This window comes from Helobdella robusta (assembly GCF_000326865.2).
Source record: "Helobdella robusta unplaced genomic scaffold HELROscaffold_4, whole genome shotgun sequence".
In the NCBI taxonomy this organism is placed as follows: Eukaryota; Metazoa; Annelida; class Clitellata; order Rhynchobdellida; family Glossiphoniidae; genus Helobdella; species Helobdella robusta.
In genome coordinates, this window is record NW_008704902.1 from 2,048,217 (window position 1) to 2,070,992 (window position 22,776).

The 22,776-nt window shown below is 30.1% G+C and overlaps 4 protein-coding genes across 4 annotated transcripts; 1 reads left to right on the forward strand and 3 right to left on the reverse strand.

The window, feature by feature from the left end:
* Window positions 1–674: 674 nt before the first annotated feature.
* HELRODRAFT_162245 (hypothetical protein) lies at window positions 675–4,716 on the reverse strand (the record flags this gene model as incomplete). Its single annotated transcript, XM_009024504.1, has 7 exons — window positions 675–896; window positions 1,082–1,254; window positions 2,284–2,512; window positions 2,705–2,915; window positions 3,166–3,341; window positions 4,292–4,413; window positions 4,557–4,716. The coding sequence occupies 7 exons, from the start codon at window positions 4,714–4,716 to the stop codon at window positions 675–677; spliced, it is 1,293 nt and encodes a 430-aa protein (XP_009022752.1).
* Window positions 4,717–6,674: 1,958 nt separating this feature from the next.
* Window positions 6,675–8,629, reverse strand: HELRODRAFT_162246 (hypothetical protein; the record flags this gene model as incomplete). The annotated part of the gene is made up of 4 exons (XM_009024505.1): window positions 6,675–6,782; window positions 7,662–7,742; window positions 7,857–7,997; window positions 8,522–8,629. The coding sequence occupies 4 exons, from the start codon at window positions 8,627–8,629 to the stop codon at window positions 6,675–6,677; spliced, it is 438 nt and encodes a 145-aa protein (XP_009022753.1).
* Window positions 8,630–9,386: 757 nt separating this feature from the next.
* On the reverse strand, window positions 9,387–11,949 carry HELRODRAFT_162247 (hypothetical protein; the record flags this gene model as incomplete). Its single annotated transcript, XM_009024506.1, has 5 exons — window positions 9,387–9,717; window positions 10,150–10,237; window positions 10,498–10,584; window positions 10,733–11,113; window positions 11,844–11,949. The coding sequence occupies 5 exons, from the start codon at window positions 11,947–11,949 to the stop codon at window positions 9,387–9,389; spliced, it is 993 nt and encodes a 330-aa protein (XP_009022754.1).
* Window positions 11,950–19,644: 7,695 nt separating this feature from the next.
* On the forward strand, window positions 19,645–21,586 carry HELRODRAFT_162248 (hypothetical protein; the record flags this gene model as incomplete). Its single annotated transcript, XM_009024507.1, has 3 exons — window positions 19,645–19,872; window positions 20,002–20,106; window positions 20,627–21,586. The coding sequence occupies 3 exons, from the start codon at window positions 19,645–19,647 to the stop codon at window positions 21,584–21,586; spliced, it is 1,293 nt and encodes a 430-aa protein (XP_009022755.1).
* Window positions 21,587–22,776: the final 1,190 nt, after the last annotated feature.

Sequence of the window (22,776 nt, forward strand, 5' to 3'; positions counted from 1 at the left end):
TTTTGCTTATTCCTTTGAACTGTATTTTTTATCGCTTCCTTAGTAGTAATCATGGATATACGATTATATATATGATATATCCATGGTAGTAATGTGTATCTGCGTCGTGTGGTTTAGATAGCAGTGTCTCGGATGAAAAATATCTGACGACTACGACCCCTCAAAAAAATCCGACTCCGACAAAAATCTCCAATCAGGACACTGGTGGATAGTACCTTTCTGCTTAAAAGCTTAACGAAACGCTATTTGACCGACACAACGCTATTTACGGATCTCGACTGCAGCGGCCCATAACGCGACAGAAACGACAAAGCGAAACGCATTATAAAGAATAAACAAAAAAAAAGTTTCTCCAGACAAAAATTTTTTTGTTTTTTTGATTTTTTTCGAAATTCTTGAGAAAAATGTAATTATCCTATATCCTATACTTTTTGCAACCTGAAAAACATTCTCAAATTCAATATCAAATAATATGATTGATACAACACTCGAATTTACATATTTTGACCGCAGTGGCTTACAACGTAGCAGAAGCAAAGTTAAAAATACTTGACGAAATAGAAAATAATTTTTGGCATATTCTGATTGATTATAACTATGAATTAATATGTAGACTATTTAGGAAAATGTGATTAATTATGAACTGTAGAAATGACAAATGATTAAAAATTCTGTTAGTCAAATTCATCAATTTCTCCGTCACTGAAATCGTAAAAGAAGTCGTCGTCGGCATTATTTTCAGGAAAACCACCGGGAGGATATAGCTGGTTGTAACACTTGGATTTCACATCAGAATAATGACTGTACGGGTTGAAGTTGTCTAGCTGTTTCAAGCAGAGCCAGCAAAAGAAAGATTTACATTTTGTGCAGGTCATTTTGTTGCATCCTTCATTTTTCTAAAATGCAAACAATATTAAGTTCTAAATTACATTATTAAAGTTTTTTAATGTAGTGTAAAAATCACTCACAAAGAAAATTATTCAAATATGAAAGCGCTAATGTTGTAAAATAATTTTAATAGATGGTGGCATTAATTGGTGTTAAGTTTTTTTATGGTATATACAAAAATTTTTTGACTAACCTCAATGTTAGATTTGCAATTCGGGCATTTTTTGCTGTTGGTCTCAAGCCAATTGTCGGTTTCCACTTGGCTCAAAATGTCCATGAACATCTTCTTGCCATATATTTTCTCAAGCTCAAGTTGTTCAGATTTTGTGGCTTCCATGTACTTGCTGTATAACCTCTTCATTTCCTCTGTAGTGTTTATCCAAGGATTTTAATCTTTATATTACGAATACTTTTGTATCATAAATGTAAAAAGGCTCGTATAGAAATATCAAAATTCAATTTATGTAAATTGGTAAATGAACAGTGAACCAAATTTTATCAAGAATGTTTTCCACTCACAGCAGCAATATTGATTCCGTTACTTCACTACAGTACCGAGTACAACGTTAATCGTAAAAGAAATTTCGAACATTAATTAAATAACATTTGCTTGAATTTTAAAAATTCATACAAAACTTGGTTAATCAATCAATCATCGTTTAGCGTCCAGAGACCCAGTTCTTCCGAGGTAGGACGTTGTTTTCTTTGCCATCAATTTTTTCGCCAAATTAGGCAATCAGATGTATCCATTTCATTTAAATTTAGAGCTTTCATGTCTTGCTCGATTGTTTGCGACCAGGACTTCTTTGGACGGCCTTTGGGACGTGTGCCAGGTACTTCAACATCTGCAAGAGAAGTTATGGCACTGTTTCCACTTCGTTTGACATAACCAAACCACCTCAGACGGTGTTGCCGGCATTCGTCTTTTATATCATCTAAACCAGCACGGCAAAGGATTTCGGTAAATTTGATGTGGTCCTTCAGAATAATTCGTTGCATCCATCGGAACACTTTCATATTGGTTCGGTTAAGTTGTTGTTCCAGTTTGGTTGTCATTGGCCATGTTTCTGCACCATAAAACAACACCGGACCTATCACAGATTTATAAAGTCTTGATCATAGTGTTAGTGGGATGTCACGCCGCATCAATATAGAGGCAAGGAGATGCCATTTATTTCAGGCTGCACGTATGCATGCTTGAACGGTAGCTTCCGCTGTTCCAGTACAATCCAGAACATCCCCTAGATATCGAAACGTTATGACTTTCTCTACCTTAATGGCTTCAAAAACATTGCTATTTCGAATTTTTCGAATTTAATAAATTATCATATATGATTTCGTATGCAATTTTAATGTATATATTTTGCTTTATTGAAATTTTATGTTGTTACTAACCTGATTTCAATCTACATTTCTCGACACCATGGTAACCCATCTTGCAGTAGATGCAGAATGTGTACTGACAAGCCTGACATGATCCCATGCCATTCTTCCTGTCCATTATGACGGGGCAGGCACACCATGGACGAGGGCAGTATGCAATGTCAGACATGGACTCAAGAGACGCCTTCAAAAGGAGTCTGTCATACCTTTCAAATGTTTCTGCATCCACTAAACTCTTAACCTGATCAATATATTTAAACAATTAACATTATAGTTAGGGTTATAACAATCTACATTTTCAATCTATACTATAACAAATTAGCAATATCACGATTGTAAAGCTCAAACTATTATAAAAATTAGCCCAAAACATGATCAACAACAACAAAAGAATTGTAAAATTGTAAATGGAAAGAATTATAGCATATCTAACCATGGAATGATTAATTTCAGTGGAGCACTTCTCAGCAAGGCACTGCAGTGACTTCACATTTCCATCTTTGATTTGTACATCCAAAAAGCTTTTTAAACAATCTTTGCAGAAAATGTGACCACATCCTGACAACTTGAGGCACATGTACCCTGATTTTTCACAGAAACAAATCTGGCAATCGTGAATGCCACAACAAAATTCTTTTTCCCTCCTTCAACATTTGTTTTAAGTGCAGTAATAATAGTCAATCGAAGTTAAATTGAAGGTTTTAAAATTATGAGCATATGTTTTAAACTAAAATTATTGACAAAAAATGTAATAAAATTTTAAGAGTATATATAATCTATAAAAAACTCAGGACCGAAATAATGTTGTGAAAGCAAAATTTATATTTAACATTGAGTCAGCGTAGATAAATACTTATTGAAGAGCTCTTAGTCATCAAAACAATTTCAAAGTACCTCTTCAAATCATATTCCGTGAGTTTTAAAATTTTATCTTCACTTTGTAAAAGAGGAAATTTAAGCTTCAAAATGTTTGATGTTTCCGTTTGGAGCACAGTCAGCCAGTTGTAGAGTATGACGAAGTTGTTGTTCGTTTCCCACATAGCATCAAGTGCAGCGCGTAAGGACTTGATCTGCCAATGATGATGCAAAAGATTGAGGTTGACATGAGACAGTGAATGCAACAAAAAAAAATGAAGATTACAAACTACACGGTAAAGATAATGCAGCAAAAGAATTGTTTTAAATGGCAAAACTAAATTTTGAATACAAAGCAAATACAGAATAATAAAAAAACTTATAATCTTTATTATCCTTAAAAGAAATTTTTTGAACGAAGTTACAAAGTAAAAATTTAGTCAGGTTAACATTTGATTAGGCTACTTATTAAGATGTACATAGTATAATATTTTTGTTTTTAGCTTGAAATTTGTTTGCTGTTTTGTAATTAACAAATTAATATGACAATAGTAATGCAATAACGATATAATTAAGATTTATCAATACGATGAATTAAATTATATATTTAGCATCAACAATGGACCACGTGATGAGTAGTAACACAAAATTGGATTCAAAATGTGCAATAAAATCATGCTGAGTCCAATGTAAATAAATGTACAGCAACTTTTAAGTAAGCTTGCTGAGACTAGAGAGCTGTCCGATACAAACAAATAAGCAGAGAATTGTGAGTGATACAGATTTTATTTTAATCGGAACGAATGAAAAAGTTAACTCAGTCTAATAGTCAGTCATGTCGATCTCAACATTTACAAAATGTCAGCCCAAAAAAATGTTGAAGAGAGCAGTTTAGTGCAATACCTCTCATATATAGATTTATATAAATATATACTATTCAGAGTGAAATAGCAATGGAATAATTTAGATTTTAAAAACTCTAGCTAGATTGTAGTATGTAACATTTAATACATCACTTCTACCTACTGTAAAGGCTTGTTCAAATGAGAAATCATCTGCAGTAACAGCAATCTAAATAATATGAAATGAAAAATTATATGAATCTTAAAAACTCTGGATAGGCCATAACACATACAAACATAGTAAGTACATTGGCCATACAAACCTGTTCTGCTGTCAGCCATAGGCAGGACAGTGTGTATGTTGGTGGACACTTAGATGGGTAGTCGGGGGGTAATGTAAAGGTTAAATAAATTGGGGACAAACGGTTCAGTACAACAACATTTTCTGAAACGATTTTTTTATTAAATTATTATAAAACAATAAATCATTACATACAAAATTTAACTATTGTCAATACAATAATTATAAATTTGATTAAAAACTAGATTAATAAAAATAAATATACAATGTGAAAACTTGTTAATCACCCTTATCTAGAATGTTGCAGGACACTGTTATGGGTGATGAACTATCTGGAAAATTAATTTCAACATGTAATCGGCCTTCATACGGTTTTTTATCAACGTCACAATGGAAACTTCGACCATATATACTTTTCAAAGCTATTATTTCATCACATTGATCCATTTCATCATTTTCATTCATCTTTTTATTGACGATGTGTTTGTTGAGAAACTAGACAGATGCTACAAGAAAACATGAAATGTAATTTTATGAGTGAATAAAATTATTAATAATTCAATAATTTCTGTGAAACATATTCATCATCACAGTTTAGAATTTTAGATACACACATGCATAAATTCAAGTAATGAGTTATTACAAAGTGTTGTTATTGATAATACAGTTGTGTGTGTTGCACATATGATCATTAGATTTGTCAACATTTTTATTTTTATAACCAAAATTTTTTTTATAAAAATAAAATAACATAAATTAATAAATATTAAAATTAAATTAGCTTTTTTATAACAAATTATGAATATGACATATTTGTTAATGAAATTCTGGTAAAAATAAAAACATTTGTTTGCTGCTATGCCATGCAATTCCATTCAGTATTCATTATTCATCCAATAAATCTATTGGTATTGGGCGATTCTCACGATTTACACCGTTCAAACGTATTCGCTTGCTCATGATTCGCACACCTTATAGCATTTCAACGTCGAATTCGATGTGCGGGTGCCTCACAATTTATAATATCAAGCATCATATTCACCTGCGATTCACACGCCTTCTTAGCATTACGGCCCCACGATTTATAGTTTATAGCATTAACACATTCAATTCGGCTATGCGGCCTTATAGCATCTTAACGGCGTGTTCGCCGTGCAAATCCGCACGCCTTATAGCACTGACCATATTCATCCTCCTGCCTACTGCAAGCAAAATAAAAAAATAACTAAGCAATCTGGCCTATTAAATTAGTCACTAAATTAGTGAAAAAACAAAATTAAAACTTCTCAGAAAAAAAGATTTTTCAAATGAATTAAAACTTGCATACTACAATTATTACGAATAAAGCTGCCGAAACGAACTGAAAAAGTTAACTAAATTCATAAGGCAACACTACTTTGCAAGAGACGACTTTTAAAAAACAAATGTAAATCTAATTTGAAATAGCGAGGTGGTGACCGAGTCGAGTAATTCTATATATATGAGGGTGGAACGTTGCGCAACTTTTTCATGTTATTACAAAGGAAATAAATTACAAACTACAGGACAAGAACAACAAATATTGCTATCAACAACGCAAAATTTTCGTAATAAATTACAAACTTTAACTAAAGGAAGGAGACTCAAAGAATAAATGAGTATAGTGACGATGACTGAATATTATAGTTTATTGGTTTTATATATATTATATATATATATATATATATGATTGTATATATGTGTGTGTTTGTATGTGGGTATGTGTATATTTTTTGATCTTATGGTATCTGAATATATTTTTTCTTTCTTTTGTTTTTTTTAATATGTTATAATAGAATTATTTCTTTTTTATATTGTGGTTTAAATGTAATTTTTTCTCTGTAAATCGGCAATTGGCAGTTGCCCGTGATTTGTTTAAATAAAAAAAAATAAGCTGTTCTGTTGCCCTCATATACACTCATCTCATCAAGTTAACCCTGACCAAATTTCGTGTGGTCGACCTTTGCAGATGCAATTAAACGTTGGAATAATTTTTTTATGATGAAAAATAATGCGAGTTGAGAGCATACAATCGACAAAAGAAATTTAAAACCGATGTTGGGCGTGCTTCTTTTGATTACACTTGATTACACACAAACTCATGTCCTACCTACAAAGTTTTTTAACTGCTTTTAATACGAAGCTCCAATCATGACTTTCTAGCGCATTGAAACTTGTTATATTCAATAATCAATTTTTAATTTAATTTGAATTTTCCAATTCCAAGTGAGCGCTATCAAAGAGTACAGTAGAAAAATACTACTTGCAGAATGTTAAATAGTATTTTCGATATTTCAGTAGAAGTTGTTTTTTTAAATTTTTTAGAATCTAAAATAAAAAGTTGAAAACGGAAAATGTTATCCTCCTCCTCCTTCTCATCATCATCATCACGTGACTTCCAGAGGTGCACGCCGTTTGCTGAGCTGTATGGTGCAGCAGAGGCAGTTTATTTCCTCACAGGACTGGCACTTACAGTTGCATGAACAAAAGGCAGACTGTCGTGAAATGGTAATGAATGAGTTATTTATACATATATATATCAGTATATAAGTATAATATATATAAGTATAATTTTTGTGAAAAGTAGTTCATTTTGAAGGAGTGGATGAAAAGTAAAATAAAACAAAAGATGAAATGTGAAAGAAAATAAAAATAACCGAGAATAGCGTAAAAATAAAATGGATTAAATCGTGAAAAAACTTGAGCTAAAATAAAAATAAGTTGTACAAATTACGGACAAAGTTGTAGTCAGAATTTAGTTTTAATGCAAACCACAAATTTACATTTATTAATATAATTGAATAGTAGATTGTCTAGCTATAGATCTCGGTTGCATTTGAATACTCATTCCCGGTAAACTTCTAAGCGTCTGTTCCATTGTATTTGCTAAGTTATCAGCATTATCTCCTTTCTCATTAGTTTCGTCTTCATTTCTTATAATTGGAGTCATCAGACAACAGCAGCAGCTAAAATCATTATAACTGTTTGTCTGACAGTGACAACCACACTCTCCACACTGTCGAGTGAGCATTTTTCAGTTGTAAAAATAATATAAATGTTACACTTAATTCAAAAAATAGGCAATCAAATCAATGTCAACAATTTCACATAAACAAAATCATGAGTGTGTATATAGTGACGAAAAAAAGTTTATTTTGTCAGTTTAACATCATTTGAGCATTTAAATCTTTAATCAATCAATCAATCAATCAATCTTGTTCTATTTGAAAATGACAAAAAAGTATTATAAGTATAATTTTGAAAATCAGTTGAAAATAACACATTTCGATTTATTATAGCGAGACAATTTATATTATAATATTCAGTATTGATATTTGAATATTAAGTAACAAGACACAAGATAATTCACTAACGTCACACACTGGCTCATTACTATTGCAACAAGCATCAGGTCCGCAACACTGGCAGGTCACCACATCAGAGAAAGACAAGTTCTTTGAATAAATGTACAATTTTCGATTTCTTTTCATTTATAACTCAAATATGTGATTTTCAGATTTAAAAATTGATTTAAATTTATCCTTTTAATGTATTTTAGATTTGCTCACCTTTCTTGCAGGGCATATTGAATCAAGGCAATTGTTAGGATATTCACAATTACAGGACTGATTCAACTCCAAACAGCATGGACAGCATGGCTCACCTTCAATCCCGCAACAGCTGTACGAGGCTTTGCATACACCTTTTGACTGCAGAAAACAGAAAAAATTAATCATAAATTTCAGTTAGGAAACTTTTAAAAATTATTATTTAATTAATCTAAACGAATAGTAATACGTGAATATAATTAAAATGGGGTAATCTTTCACTTTACATTGGTTTATTGGTTGGTTGGTTGGTGGGTAATTTTTGGTAATCTACTCTAGCAGACATACTAACTTTTACAACATAATTTGTTTGTTTATGGTAACCCTAACACTTTTCAACGTACCCCACAAAATTTCAATATCGTTGTTCATAAGGTAAAAACGATGTCTTCACCCACTTCCTCACTATTCTAACAGACAAGATACTAACTTTTACACATAATTTGAGTCCGATGATCTTTTTTGTTCTTTAAAATTTTAAATAAAGATCCTATGGTGATTTGAATGCATTGAGAATAAACCAACTAAAAGTGAAAGATTTTTTAAAATAGAATTGATAGATAAATTGATACAATTACAATGGATAAGCATAAGAAGATAAGAATAAGATACTTGATGATACTAACAACTAGAAGAGACCTAATAAAAAATATCACCAGCAATAGAAAAAGGTAAATCCCAAACGAAATGCAGAGAATAGCCGAGATGGGTAGATCTAAATTATCCGTGGTCATGCTAAGAATATTTATTTAACTTCATTTTGTAACAAAAAATTACATGAAAATTATACGAAACAAAAAAATTTCTTGTCAACGTTGCTATAGAAACAACATAAGCAAATAAGTCAGTAAGATGGTTTTAAATAGATAATATATAGATTATCATATATAATGATTACATTATACATTGTAATTAGTATACTATAGATTATATGTTATAGATTATAATATCTAATATAATGTAAATTATTATTCTATATAGGTAAATTTATAATTTCTTTATTTAAACAAGGCACTGTTTATAAAAATATTTGCAAAGTTAACATTATATATATATATATATATATATATATATATATGTGTGTGTGTGTGTGTGTGTGTGTGTGTGAGAGAGAGAGAGAGAGAGAATGTCAGTGTGTGTGTGTGTGTGTGTGTGTGTGCATGAAATTTAGAAATACAGGAAAATAAAATAAAAATAACAGCGTAAAAAAATTTGATAACAGGTTGTTCTCACATTCAGTTAATTAATATTTATATTAAAAAATATTGCTAATACTCTTTTCTAACAGATAATCTCGGCATTTAAAATCTGCCATGTTGGAATAATCTAAACAAAACATGCAAGTATAGTATATAAATATGTGTATCAGTGAAGTTTGTAAATTCGTAATTGTTCGTGAAAAAAAGTTAATTAAATAATTGAATACTGTTAAAATAAAGATTAAGGGCACATAAATGAATTTTATAAAATAGGTTATTACAAAACAACAATCTATTCTTTAATGTTTTCATTCTTCTCTTCAATGCTACCTTTGCCTTTAATGGATTCCACATCCGAATACAAATTACCGTGATTAATGATGTTGCTGCTGAGTTGAGCCACAAACAGATTGTCAGGTTTCAAATATCCATCGTCATAAATGAGCTTTTCGTCAAGGGGACCAATTGCATCGTAAGTCTCGTCAATGTCTTTTGTGTTTGCACATTTCATTAAATTTTGCTCGTTATTCAAGAGTTCAGAAAAATTCACTGGCTGCAAATATAAACCATTTTGGTTTGCTGTCATAGCGATTAATTCCATCTTGCGCGTCTTGAATCTATACCTGTTCAAATTAAAAAAAAGTTCTTTGCTACATTAGTTTGCGTTTGAGTAATTTTTGTTATATTTACGTCAACTGTTTATTAAATTTTATAAAAATATTTAGGCAAAAAGATTAATTTAGTTGTTTCTTGGTATGGAATCAATTTGTGCATTTTGGTCCGTTCGTAATTACAGCAGGTAGAAATTTTTTCATTTCGGGAATATATTTCAACTATTTTTTGATTCATATATAGTGCTTCTGCTGATTAACAGATTTGAATGATGGATAGTCATTAGCTTGAAAAATTATACACGTATGGGTATATAAATTATACATTATATTTTACACTATAAAATATAATAATGAAGCCCTGTATAAAATATGAAGGTTAAACATTCAACTATTGATTTATGATTCAAAAATGAAAGATTCATTAAATTAAAAGAAAGAGACCTCTTAGATATCAAGCAAGCGATGGCAATGATGAGGGTGATCAAAATCAATCCAGCAGTGGCAGACCAAATCACAGGTTCGAGTTTCGCTTTTAAGTTTAAAAATTATGAATTTTTTAGATGCTTTTTAAGGATAATGCTGTAGAAAAACATTTCAAAGTTAGTTTTTAAACTATTCCAATTAACATTTTTACTTAAGCTGTACCATTTTCATCAGGATCGTATAATTGAAGGAGCGTTTTCGAAAACAGGTGCGTGCACAATCAAAATTATTTTAACGAAAAAAATATTTTCATGAAACATTTAGGTGCCTATTAACGAGATATTTGAAACATTAAAAAAATCTTACAATGGTTATTTACGACATATTCTCCAGAACCAGTGACGAATTTTTGTGCTTCAAAGACAGGTTCGGAATGTAGTGACAGATCTTGAACTGTTTTGAAACATTTTCAACTATTAAAATTTAAAATATATCTAAGATCAACATCTAAAAAACAACCAACCATGTTCACCCGCAATAAAACTTTTATGAATACTCTTTATTTCTGAAACACAAAAAAGTTGAAAAATCTAGAATCAACCTATTGCATTGCGAGGGAATGTCGGAGAAAGTGATGAAGATGTTGATGGAGGGAGGAATGGAGATGTTGATGGAAGAGAGGTGACGTCACTCAAGCATGTCCATGTTACAATTTCATAGTCGCACCTTGATATAATTCCATACTTTTGGACATTAATTAAGCAAGAACTTCTTTTAGAACATGCATTTTCAATTTGTTTTTTGCGGTCGTAGTCTGAATTTTTTTTTTCATCATTCCCATTCGGACAGCATTTAGTTTTCCACATGCGTCTGCACGATGAGTAGCCTTTCTGCATGCTCAGTATTCGAATTTCATGACCGTCTGGACAGTGCATATGGATGAACTCACCAGAACAGTTGCTTGCTCTTAGAATTAGCTCAGCTGGTATTAATAATAATTTTATTTACTATTTAATAAATAAATAAAATTAATTTGATAAAAAGTTTTTTCTATTTCATTTAAACTAAATTTCACAGAGGACAGAGGCAGTCTATGTATAATCTTTTTTCTATTTTATAATTCTTGAAGTCGTAAACAATTAACGTTAGCTAGCTGTTAATTTTATTAAAAGTTTAGATATTACACGTTAAATTGATGAAAATCTATGGAAGAAAATTGAAAAGACGAAAAGCCACAATCTCCAAAGCAAAAACATTGACAAATTTTTGTTCTTACAAAATTCTGAGTATGTAACAGACACAGCGAGACTTCAATACAAGAGCGTAAACAAATCGTGTGGAAATCCAACTATCGATTTTAAAAAATTTACAAATGTACATTTATAAGAGTGGATAATTTCAGATATTTCCGTAAAGTATTTTGAAAAGCTAGAATATCAACTGAGACATTAACAAAATTTGAAGTACTATACTTATATTATGGCGATTATGTATGGGAGTTTGGTTAAAAAATTTTAATATTTCAATTTTATGAACATCACACGCAAAACTAATAACATCTAAATCCACGCATATTACTAATATTAGCCAGGATAACATTAATTGAAAATTCACAAAGCAATCAAAGCAAAAAATATATAATAATTATAACAACACGTGATACAGTGGTGGCGTACTGCGTTTTAAAAACTGATAACAATGTCGGTGCGAACTTGTTTGCGCATCCATTTTGTAGTAAGTAATAACTACACATTCTATACATTCAGGATGTTGGCTGTTTGTTTTGTTAGCTGTAGTAATTGCATTCTCGTTTCCCATCATTCTAGCATTTGAAACTATTTATTATCTACCTCTGTGTCGCACTGCATTCTGTAAACAGGATCATTATTTTAATACGTTCTTTGAAATGTTCAATGTCACGACGGCTATGTAGCGAGTACCAGTAAATTCAGATTTTCATTTTAAATTTTAGTGTCATTTGACTTCAACTAACATTAACATTTCTACATAGAAAGTGATAACGATAAATTATTTCATAATGGGAAATGTTTACTGTTTTTCTTTATTATTATTTTTCTGAGTTTTTTTTCATTTATGCGAAAGGCATGTCAAAAAAAAATCAAATTTTCAAAAAAAACGAACATTTACGCCAAAAAATTTTGGTGTAGAAAACTGAATATTATCTTGAAAACTTAAAATTACTAAACGTCGAATATTTATTTCTTTTTCTCATTAAACTAGGCTTTCATGTACTTTTTAAAAGAACAGTTTATTTTTTGATTCAGCGTTTTTTGAACTTTTCCATTTTTCGTCTTTTTCAACTTAAGTTTTTTTCCTTTTTTCTAACTTAAGTCCTTTTTCAAGACTAAAAATCCTAAAAAACTTCAAAATTTTCCGAACGTTTCTAGCCTTTCAGTTTCAATGCTAAATGATTTTTAAAAAAATTTTCACGATTTACCAATAGATAAAAATAAGCTTGTTAAAAACGAATCGTATTGATTTAAGGAAATCAGTGTACGCTATCTTTGCTATCCCATATCAAATTCAGCTGAGCAAATTATTTTAACTTGTAAAAAACAATGGACTGAAAACATAAATTGTATCTCAAAATGGATACTGTTAGAAGTTTGGTACAGGTTAAGTTCAATTTTTCGTCAATGCTTTAAAATACAAGCTGAACTAATTCAATCGAGCATGTGTCATGCATTAATTTGAATGTGCTATCGTTTTGTGTGCTATTTCAGTGAGCCTTTGTCAATTCGAACTTCTTGCGAAAAATGTTTTTAACTGAAAATAAGTGGAAATTCTATTTTAAATAAATTTCTTCACTGCTAAAGGGTTGGAAAAATAAACCAAGTATAATTCAATGAAGAAACATTAAAATTGAATAGATGAAGATAGGATGAGCAAATAAATATTAATACAAAAACCTACCAAAAAATTATCGTAGTACTTTCTGTTTCATAAATAACAATTATCTTTAGACAACAATTTCGCTTAGTTTTATTCCTATTTGAGCAGCTACTAAAAGTTGTTATCTAATTAGGGTAAAGTGTTCTATCAAACCAATTAAAAAAAATTCCGTTTATTGTCGAGGTAATTTTCTATCAAATTTTACTTTTGAGCTTTAACGTTTTTTTGGTTAATTACACAGTAAGGTATTTTTTGGCAGAAAAATATTCAAAATAAAATTTGTTTTCAATATTTTTAAATGCAGAAAAAACCACGAATACCGTTATCGTAAATTTGTCTCACGTGAAAGGCAGTGAAATTAGAAGTACACTAATAATGAAAAATAAAATATAACATAGCCAAATGACGACATAACAGGATGATATGATATAATACCAAAATAATAATGTGATAAGAGTTTGGCTGTAATGTCATCCATAGTTGTTGCAAGCTGATCTAAAAAGAGCAGAATGAAGGAATGAAGAATATTTTAAATTCGAATCTCATTAATTGAATTACATATAATTCAAAAGACAAACAATTTCATAACGTGACAAACATTTTTGAAGTTTGGCTGCTAAACAAACTTTATAACGTGAGAATGAGAATATAAATAGACGAATTTATGAGAAATATGGATAGAAATAGAGCTAAAATAATATAGCCCAGCAAGATAATAATTAATTCTTAGAGTAAAATATAATTAGTTAAATTGGCGGTTATCAACACATGGTTTGTAATTGTGGATCAAATGATGATTTTCCAGAGCCAGAGATCGCACTAAAATAAGATTTATTCGGTTATACTTATACTGTTTGACGCGAAAGGAAGAAATATGTCAAATATTGTGACCAGAATTTGTACATTTGAACCTGGTCAATGCAACCAAGATCCAGACGCTCAAATAAATTAAGCACCATTTATCCAACTTTTGTAAAATACGAAGTTGTGATTTCCATTAATAATTTTTGTTGGAAAAAATACAAAGTATTGAATTTGTTTTTTTTTGTATAAATTAATCTAAAAATTATACTTGAAAATTTTTACAGTAAAAATGGAAACTCAGAGGTAGAATTTTTTTTAATGTGTTTAAAACTTTAAATGTTAAAATTTTACTTAGATTTAAGATATAAAGTTGACCAATTTACTCTGCGTTTTACATGAAATTCTGCATAGTTAGATAAATTTTCACTTGGATGGACGAAGATTACGCGAGGAAATTCTAACAAAACCATAAATAAACAACATCAGACGTTGTTATATTGCTTAATGTAAAAAAGCACAAGGCTTCAATCTCGTCTGTATGATTTACATTTACACGTATCAACAACATTAAACCTCGCATCTTACACATGCATACGATAGGTAGGTAGAAATTCTTTTTGCATTCGAAGCTGGTCAATGCAAAGCAGGAAGGAAACTTTAACCATTGCACCCTCTCAAAAAGCCAACCTGCTCATAAAGTTTGTTTTTTCTTTGACAACTGTGTTTTGTTTCGAAAGACATTTTTATTTCTGTTAATTCTGTAAAGAAGTCGGAGTAGCAGTGGCCATCATATTTACATCGCTTATAAAATCATCATACATCATCTTTAAACCAATCTTGTAAAAATTATATTAACAAAAGACAACAGACTCTAAAAGCAGATACAGTCACTGAAAACCGTTCTATTGAAAAAATGTAAAGATTCTATATCAACAAATTTCAAACTATCTGCTTTTGTTCAAAAATTATGTTAATGTCGGTAAACAATTGCCAGCTGAACAAACAAGGAATGAATTAATCAAAATCGTCGAGCAATTTGAACGTTGGAGTTACAAACTTTAATTGTGTGGTCTGTTTTTAATTGTATCAAGTTTTATTTGTACTAAAATTTAATCTTTTTATACAAAAAATATAAAAAACTGATGCAAAATAATATTTAGAAAGAGATAAATAATAACAACCTGACGCCTTATCTAGATTTTCTCCTCGGAGCAGATTCAAATATGACAAAACGAATAAAGCAAATAGAAACATCATAATTGTTTAACAAACAATTAATGCCGAATTAAAATAACGATAAACAACAATATAAACATACAACAATCAGCTGTTTCGCAGCGATGCCTTTAAATTAAACAAACCCAACCGAAGCATTCCTCATATGAACCATGTGAATGTGTGCGTGTCAGACCACTATACTTACTTGCTCATATACAAGCTAATGTGATGGAATGCTATGTTGCGGTGATGCATGCTATATCACGTACTTATAATACATATGTATATATGTTAATTATATAATTATAAATAAATATATATATATATATATAGCCAAGTATATACTATGCGTATATAACTAAATATAATTTAAAAATGTGTTTTGTCAGTGCAGCCTAGCCCACATGGCAACTAAATCGGCGAGAAGTGGTACAGTTGTACTTTTAAAACGAAGCTCAATTGTTTTTCGTTATATTTGTTTCCTAAAAAGCTGGGAATAAAGAAATTAATAATTAGAGGAGTATCCTGAATGGTGTGGGAAACGGAAAAGGATTAAATGTTAAATTGTTAAATGGCTTAATTTTGGTGAACGACCATGGCGGTACATATTTTTAAAATATTATTTCATCATTTTTTGACAGTAGTTTACCAATTTTGAAACGATGTAAATGAAAAATAAAGTGACTCATTAAATTTCAAACCATTCATCAACGTAAAAACGAATGGTTTAAATAATTGCAGATATCTTTTTTTGGTGACTGAAAATATTTTATTTACTGCAAATGATGTGAGCGAAATCAAAAAATCTTTAAGTGAAGCGGTTTAACGTTAACGTAACCGTATATTTTCTTTTTAATCTTTATTATTGCAGCTCTGACATACGCAGAACCACTTACAATGCTACGGATATATTATCTATATAGATATAGATAATATATATATATATATATTATATATGATAATATATATATATATATATATATTTACAATATTCTATAAATTCTACCGAATGTTTGGCGTTAATATGTTTGTAGTTCGTTCAAATTTATAGAATATTGTAAAAATTATGGTCTATTACCAACATATATATATACGTTTTTTCGATTTTTCTCACTAAAGTTTTTGGTGAACGTTTAGTTTATTAAAATTCAAAATAAACTTATTTTTTGAATTCATGCTGCAAATAAGGCCATATTTCGATTCCGAATGAATCATCATCAGTGCTCCTTGCTGTATATATAGGGAAATATTGACTTTGTCAAAATGAACTTTGACGTTGTAAAAAATTAACTTTGGTGTTTTAAAATTGAACTTTGATGCGAATTAGGTGTCAGGTTTCTTTATTGGCTGGTCATCTTCTTTGGTCTCCTTTTCTTCATCGATAGCATCATATTCTTCTTTGTCACTATTTACAATTACTTCTTTGTTTTCGTTGTTGGTTAAGCGCCGAGCTGGAAGTGAGGTTGTCATTTTTTGTTGTATATTTATTTATATTGTTGTATATATATATATACATTTTATTGTTTTTTTAAAATTTTTATTAAATAAATTTGCAAATAGCTATTTCGAGTTATAGATAACTCATCTTCAGTGCATTATATATAAAATATGTAAGATATTTGATAAGAAGGTACAAGTAATTATTAATTTATATAAATTATTTAATTAAAACAAAAAACCAATAAAATAAATTTAATAACTATAAACAATATAAAACGCGATTTTAAAAAATTTTAACGGCAAGATGAGTTATTTATAGCTCGAAATAGCTATTTGCAAATTTATTTAATAAAAATTTTTTAAAAAATAATAAAATGTCTAATTTCTCTGAAATTAATAAATTAAAAAGAAATATAAAAAAGTTGAACAATGTTGAAAGTAGTGTTGAATTTTTGAAATGTTGCGTTAACAACAGTCTGTTACCAATATATATATATATATATATATATATATATATATATATATATATATATATATATATATATATATATATTAGAACATTTAAAAAAGAACTAAAAACATGTTTGTTCACTGTTAAACTTTGATAATTTTAGTTAATTTTATTTTCTTATTAATTTTATTGAGGACTTCTATGTTTATATAATTACGATAGCGCCTTTGAGAACATTTAATTGGTGCATATAAGTTTCCTATCGATTGATTGATTGATTGATTGATTGATATAAATATATATATTATTTTTTATTGTGATCTTCATATCTTCATTCACTGAATTGAAGCAGCCATCTTCGCCGAAAGCACACAACATCATATACGCTGAGTATATGATAGCCATTGAGATGTTTGTCTCTGCCTGCATTTGAACCATTGAGCCATCTAGCCGGCCAAAATGCGACAACTTACGTCGTACCCACATTTACCGACCTAGGAAGGATGGACGGCTGGGTTGGCCGGAGGTCGGCTAACCGGATAATACTGCAGAAACTACAGGATTCGGACCCGGGACGTGGGGGTAGTAGACGGACACGCTAACCACTCGACCACGAGACTCATATCTGGTCATCCAGCTTCTTTTTTTTAACAAAATGCAAAACTTGTTTCAAAGGATGAGTCTATATGTATTTAGTGAGAAACTACCTGCTTGATTCATTTTATCAGCGCTACATTTAAAAAAAATTGAAAAACGGTGTGTTCAGTAGTGCATCATGATGGCTATTAAATATTCAAGATACTACATATCTAAACCGTAAGGATTTCTTCTACCAAATTATAAATTTTCATATTCAGCAGATTAGGATCTATAAAGAGACTACCAGCTTAATGCACTATATATGCTCCAGCTCAAATAATCAGCTTCACATTCAGAAAAAATAGACTATAGTGGTGATTAAAAATGCTATATTTTTGACCAATTAAAAATTCAATATATCAAAAACGTCAAAATTTCTATCACCAAATTTTCATGTTTAGGAGATTGAGTGCTACATGGATCTAGTATAAAAACTATCAGTTTAATTCATTACAGTAACGCCACATTCCAAAAAATTAACGTTCGTGCTTAGTAATGCAAAAAGAACACTTTTCGATTGATTCATGATACTATAAAAAAATCTTCGGAATCTCCGTTACCAAAATATACATTTTCATGTTCAGGAGATTGAGTACTATATGAATCTATTAAGAGACTACCAGCTTAATTCACTTTATCAGCTCCATATTCCAAAAAATAGAATTATTATTATTTATATTATTATTAACGGGGTTTAAAGTGGTTCAGAAGATTATAATCTGTGTAAGACTAATTAGATCTCCTAATATCCTATCTGTCCGAATTTGGCTTTGAAGCTGTTGAGTGAATTCACAGAGACTGCATCATCGCTTAGCTCGTTCCATGCGTTGACCACTCTACTGCTGAAAAATCTGCTCTTTATTTTTCCATCCGAGTTTTTGAAAATCTTAAATTTGTGTCCTCGTAGTTTATCACTGTTTACTAGCCTGAAAAATCTCGAGTATGGTGTTGTTTCTTTGTTCGTGATCAATTTGTATGTTTGGATTAGATCTCCTCTTCTCTGCATCTTTATTTTTCTAATGATGTTAAGTCGCATTTTTTCAATCTCATCGTATTCCATTTTCCCGATTCCTCTAACCTCTAATCATTCTTGTGGCTCTACGTTGTACTTTTTCTAAAACTTTCTTATCTTTCTGCATATATAGGCTTCATGCTGGAGCACACTACTCCAGATGAGGTCCGACAAGGGTTTTGTACAGGGCTTTATAATGCTTAGTATAAAATATAACAATAAAACTACTTGGTCGATTCAAAATATTGTTTTTAAAAAACTTTAAATTTTCCAATAACAGATTATACCTTTTTATATTTAGGAGATTTCCATTACCAAATTATACATTTTTACGCCACGACATATAGAATATTTTCTATATATATGGCCCAGGAGATTCCATAACTTTTTATTACGACAACTTTTAAATGTTTCATAAACTGTATTTACTATCTTTCGTGATTAATTTTATTTTGGAACTTTATTCTGGTCGGTGGATTTTGTTGTTGATTTTTATTATACAGTGTTACTTATCTGATATTTTTGCTCGCAAATAAATAAATTTAACTATCAGAAAGTTTCATTTGGTACAATTAAAACCGATGACATATAAAAGATTATGAAACCTCATTATCACAACCACTCATCCACTCCTCAATTCAACATTCAAGTCTGAGAAGAGAATTGAGAAGATTTACTTTACTTACTTTCCTTGCATGCTTGCTTTGAAACTTAGATTTAAATTAATTAAATAAAACGCTATGATGTACTTTTACTTAGTTAATAGCTAATCTTATGTTTATAAATTACTATTCTACCATCTATTTTAAATTTAATTATATTTATAAATAAAAATACTTAAATAGTTTTACTTTACTCTCAACTTTGGCTTGTAGTTAGTGGTCTGTTAAATAAACAAAAATTAATATTAAAAAAATCTAACTAAATCTAAAATTGAAAATTCTAAATGAGCAAGTTATTAATTGAATTGGAGTAGTACAACAATTAGTACTTTTTATATTCAATTGATGATCTCATTCACATACCTTCATACATAATGAAGCGTAATTTCAATAGTGGAAACATATCAGATGATGGAGATTGTGATTTATCAAACAAGCACAATTCTCAAAATGATTCTGACAATGCATTGGATTACTCAGCTGCTTCAGATCACAGCAGCACTGATTCAGGTACATTTGTCCAGCAACATTCAAATTCATCTTCTACGTCTGCAGTGCCTACCAATGCTAAACATTCTCGTTCAAATAATCATGGAACCAAGGTTTGGTTAATTTTTTTTACAGTAATAATTAATTTTAATAACCTTATTTCATATTTTGTTACCTGTTGAATTTTTTTTAAAAACTTTTCCGTGTTGTAAAAAATGATTTTCGGTTGTGATTTTGATTAGAATTTTGAAGAAGATGAGAGAAGAAGAATCAGACGTGAAAGAAACAAGATGGCAGCTGCTAAATGTCGACAAAAAAGAGTCGACCAGACAAATAGTCTCTTAGAAGTAACATAATTCTTTAAATTTTTTCAGTTTTTAAAGTTATTTTTACTTATATGTGTTCTAACCTAAATAAAATAAAACTAGACCCAGTGGATGTAAAAAAAAATTAAATAAAATATCTTGCTGGCTTCAACTGAAAACTGGATCAGGTTCGGTTCCGTTCTTGAGACAGGTTTAGAAGGTGAAATTGCTAAAATGTGCTGTAATAGAAGGCTAAAAATATAGGTTGTCAAATGCAGGCAGATTATAGTGATGGTAAAATATGGTAGATGATGGTAGGAGATGGTGTGGTGGGGTTGACATAAAGCTGTAGGTTGTGGAAAAGTTGACCCTTTCAGTTATTTGTCAGTTATATTCTGCTCTCAGTTGCTTATAATACTTTTCTGTTTCTTAAATTACTTTTGAAGATTAAATAAAATATTTAAATGATTTTTTATCTACTATATTAACAGCCTAAATGATAAAATTTCTTCAAAAAATAATTTTTGTTTATGTTTATTATTGAATATTATTATTTTTATAGGAAACAAAAAAACTTGAAGCAGTACAACAAAAGTTGAAGGAGGAAATTCAAAATTACGAGAAGCAAAAGGAGGAACTGGAGTTCATAATGGACTCTCATCTGTTGTATTGCAACATGAAACCAAAATATTCTGCAAGCAACACTCGCAAGACTTCCAACACACTGGCCCTTGATAATGAAGATGACTTGAGGTCTAATGCATCCATGCAAGTCAAGTCAGAAGATGATGAAACTCTGTTAAAAGTTGATATTAACAGTAAAAGACCAAACTTCATCAGTGACAACAATCCAACACTTGCTTTGAAATCAGAGAATGGAAAACAGTTTTTAATATTGCCATGCAACAATGTTTTATCAGAAAGTTTCAATAACAATTCTAATGATTGTTCAGTAGTTGCAAATTCTCTTTTAAGTGAAAGTGCAAGAAATGTTACTTCGACATCAGACACACACATTATTAATCCCACAAACAGCGACAATAATTTACTTGATGCTAGATTGATAAATGAGTTTTTACAGCAGCAGCAAGATCAACTACAACAGCTTCAACAAAAATTAGCTTCATCAAGACCGCTAACAGCTGTGAGACCAAATTATTTGCCTACTCAAACTTCACATTCTGCCTTAATGATGACCAGCTCGAGCGTCAATACCACCAGCGCCACGACTCCAACTTTCTTAGCAATTGGACTTGATTCAATAATTGATGGACAGGCGGCACTGACCCCAATGTCTGGCTTCTCACCATTTGCAGGTCAACCATCACAACTCCTCATCACGCCCATCATGTCCCTGCCACTTGATAATGTCCTCAGTGCCATCAGGACAAATGATACTGAAAACTGTGGTAGTAGTAATAATAATAATAATAATAATAATAATAATAATAATAATAATAATAATAAAGAATCTTTTGTTACCGCCCTTACTCCTATTAAGTCTGAAAAAATGGATCACTGATAAATTATGTTTTGCTTTTTTGTTACTTCTTTCATTTGTTCAAATTTTCGTTTATCATTTTAATGATTTGTATAAATTTAGTTTAGTGTTAGAAGTCCTTAATAACGTTAATTTCAGTTGGTGTTGATGTTTGAAATAAGTTGTTAACAGTGAATGTATGAACTCAATCACATGTTCTTCTGACCATCATATGCGCAAAAAAGTGCTTCCATCCCCATGCCGCAACACACTTGTTTGTGTACAGATTTGTTGGTTGTGCTGCAAAACAACGCTACACTACAATGCTGCTTGTATCATTGAATATGTACCATATTTGTTCTTGGTTGGATTGGCTGGTGCTGATTGTCTAATTCACTCAAATTTGTTTTTGTGTTTTTTGTTGTTTTGTTTTTTTGTTTTTTGTTGTTTTGTTTTTTTGTTGTTTCATTGTTTTCATGTTAGCAATGTTCCTTTCCTCCTCATACATGGGATAGTTTTTGGTTACTTTATTTTAAAACTGTATTTTTTTTTCTGACTCACAAACCTTACAAAATGTTCAATTTAAAATTTTAAAGGATTATTTAACTGGTAATCTATGTTGAAGGTTTATAAGAAACTGGATAACAACCCTAACTGATCAAATTTGTTCAATTTACAAATAAGTTGACAACTAGAGATTGCATGTTTGCGTTGTTTTTGTTATAATGTTCATTCATACGCCACACTCATGTCTGACATTGACTGCTCTGAATCATTCAACTACAATCATTCACTGGGAAACAGCAGGCTCTTTATTGTTCAGCTGTTTTTGTTATTGTTAGTTCATGCCTTCTTTATTATTCTTAGATTTCATTTCTTAATGTAACGCAACTAAACAGTTTCAATAGTTATCCATTTTTAGTGATTGAATATTTAGAAAGTTTAAACGTTAACTAAGCTAATGAGAGCAATATTGTAACATTTGTAAAGAGTGGTAATATATGTAGTAACTCTGCCAGAGATCCAGAGATGAAATAACTACAGACACACGCACGTATATACATAACACACACACACACAACACTCACACATGAACACACAAGTATGTTCATGTGTGAGTGTTGTGTGTGTATATATATATATATATATATATATATATATATATATATATATATATATAATATTTTTGTGAATTTTATGTTTTAAACCTACGTTTTGTTAATTTTGTAATG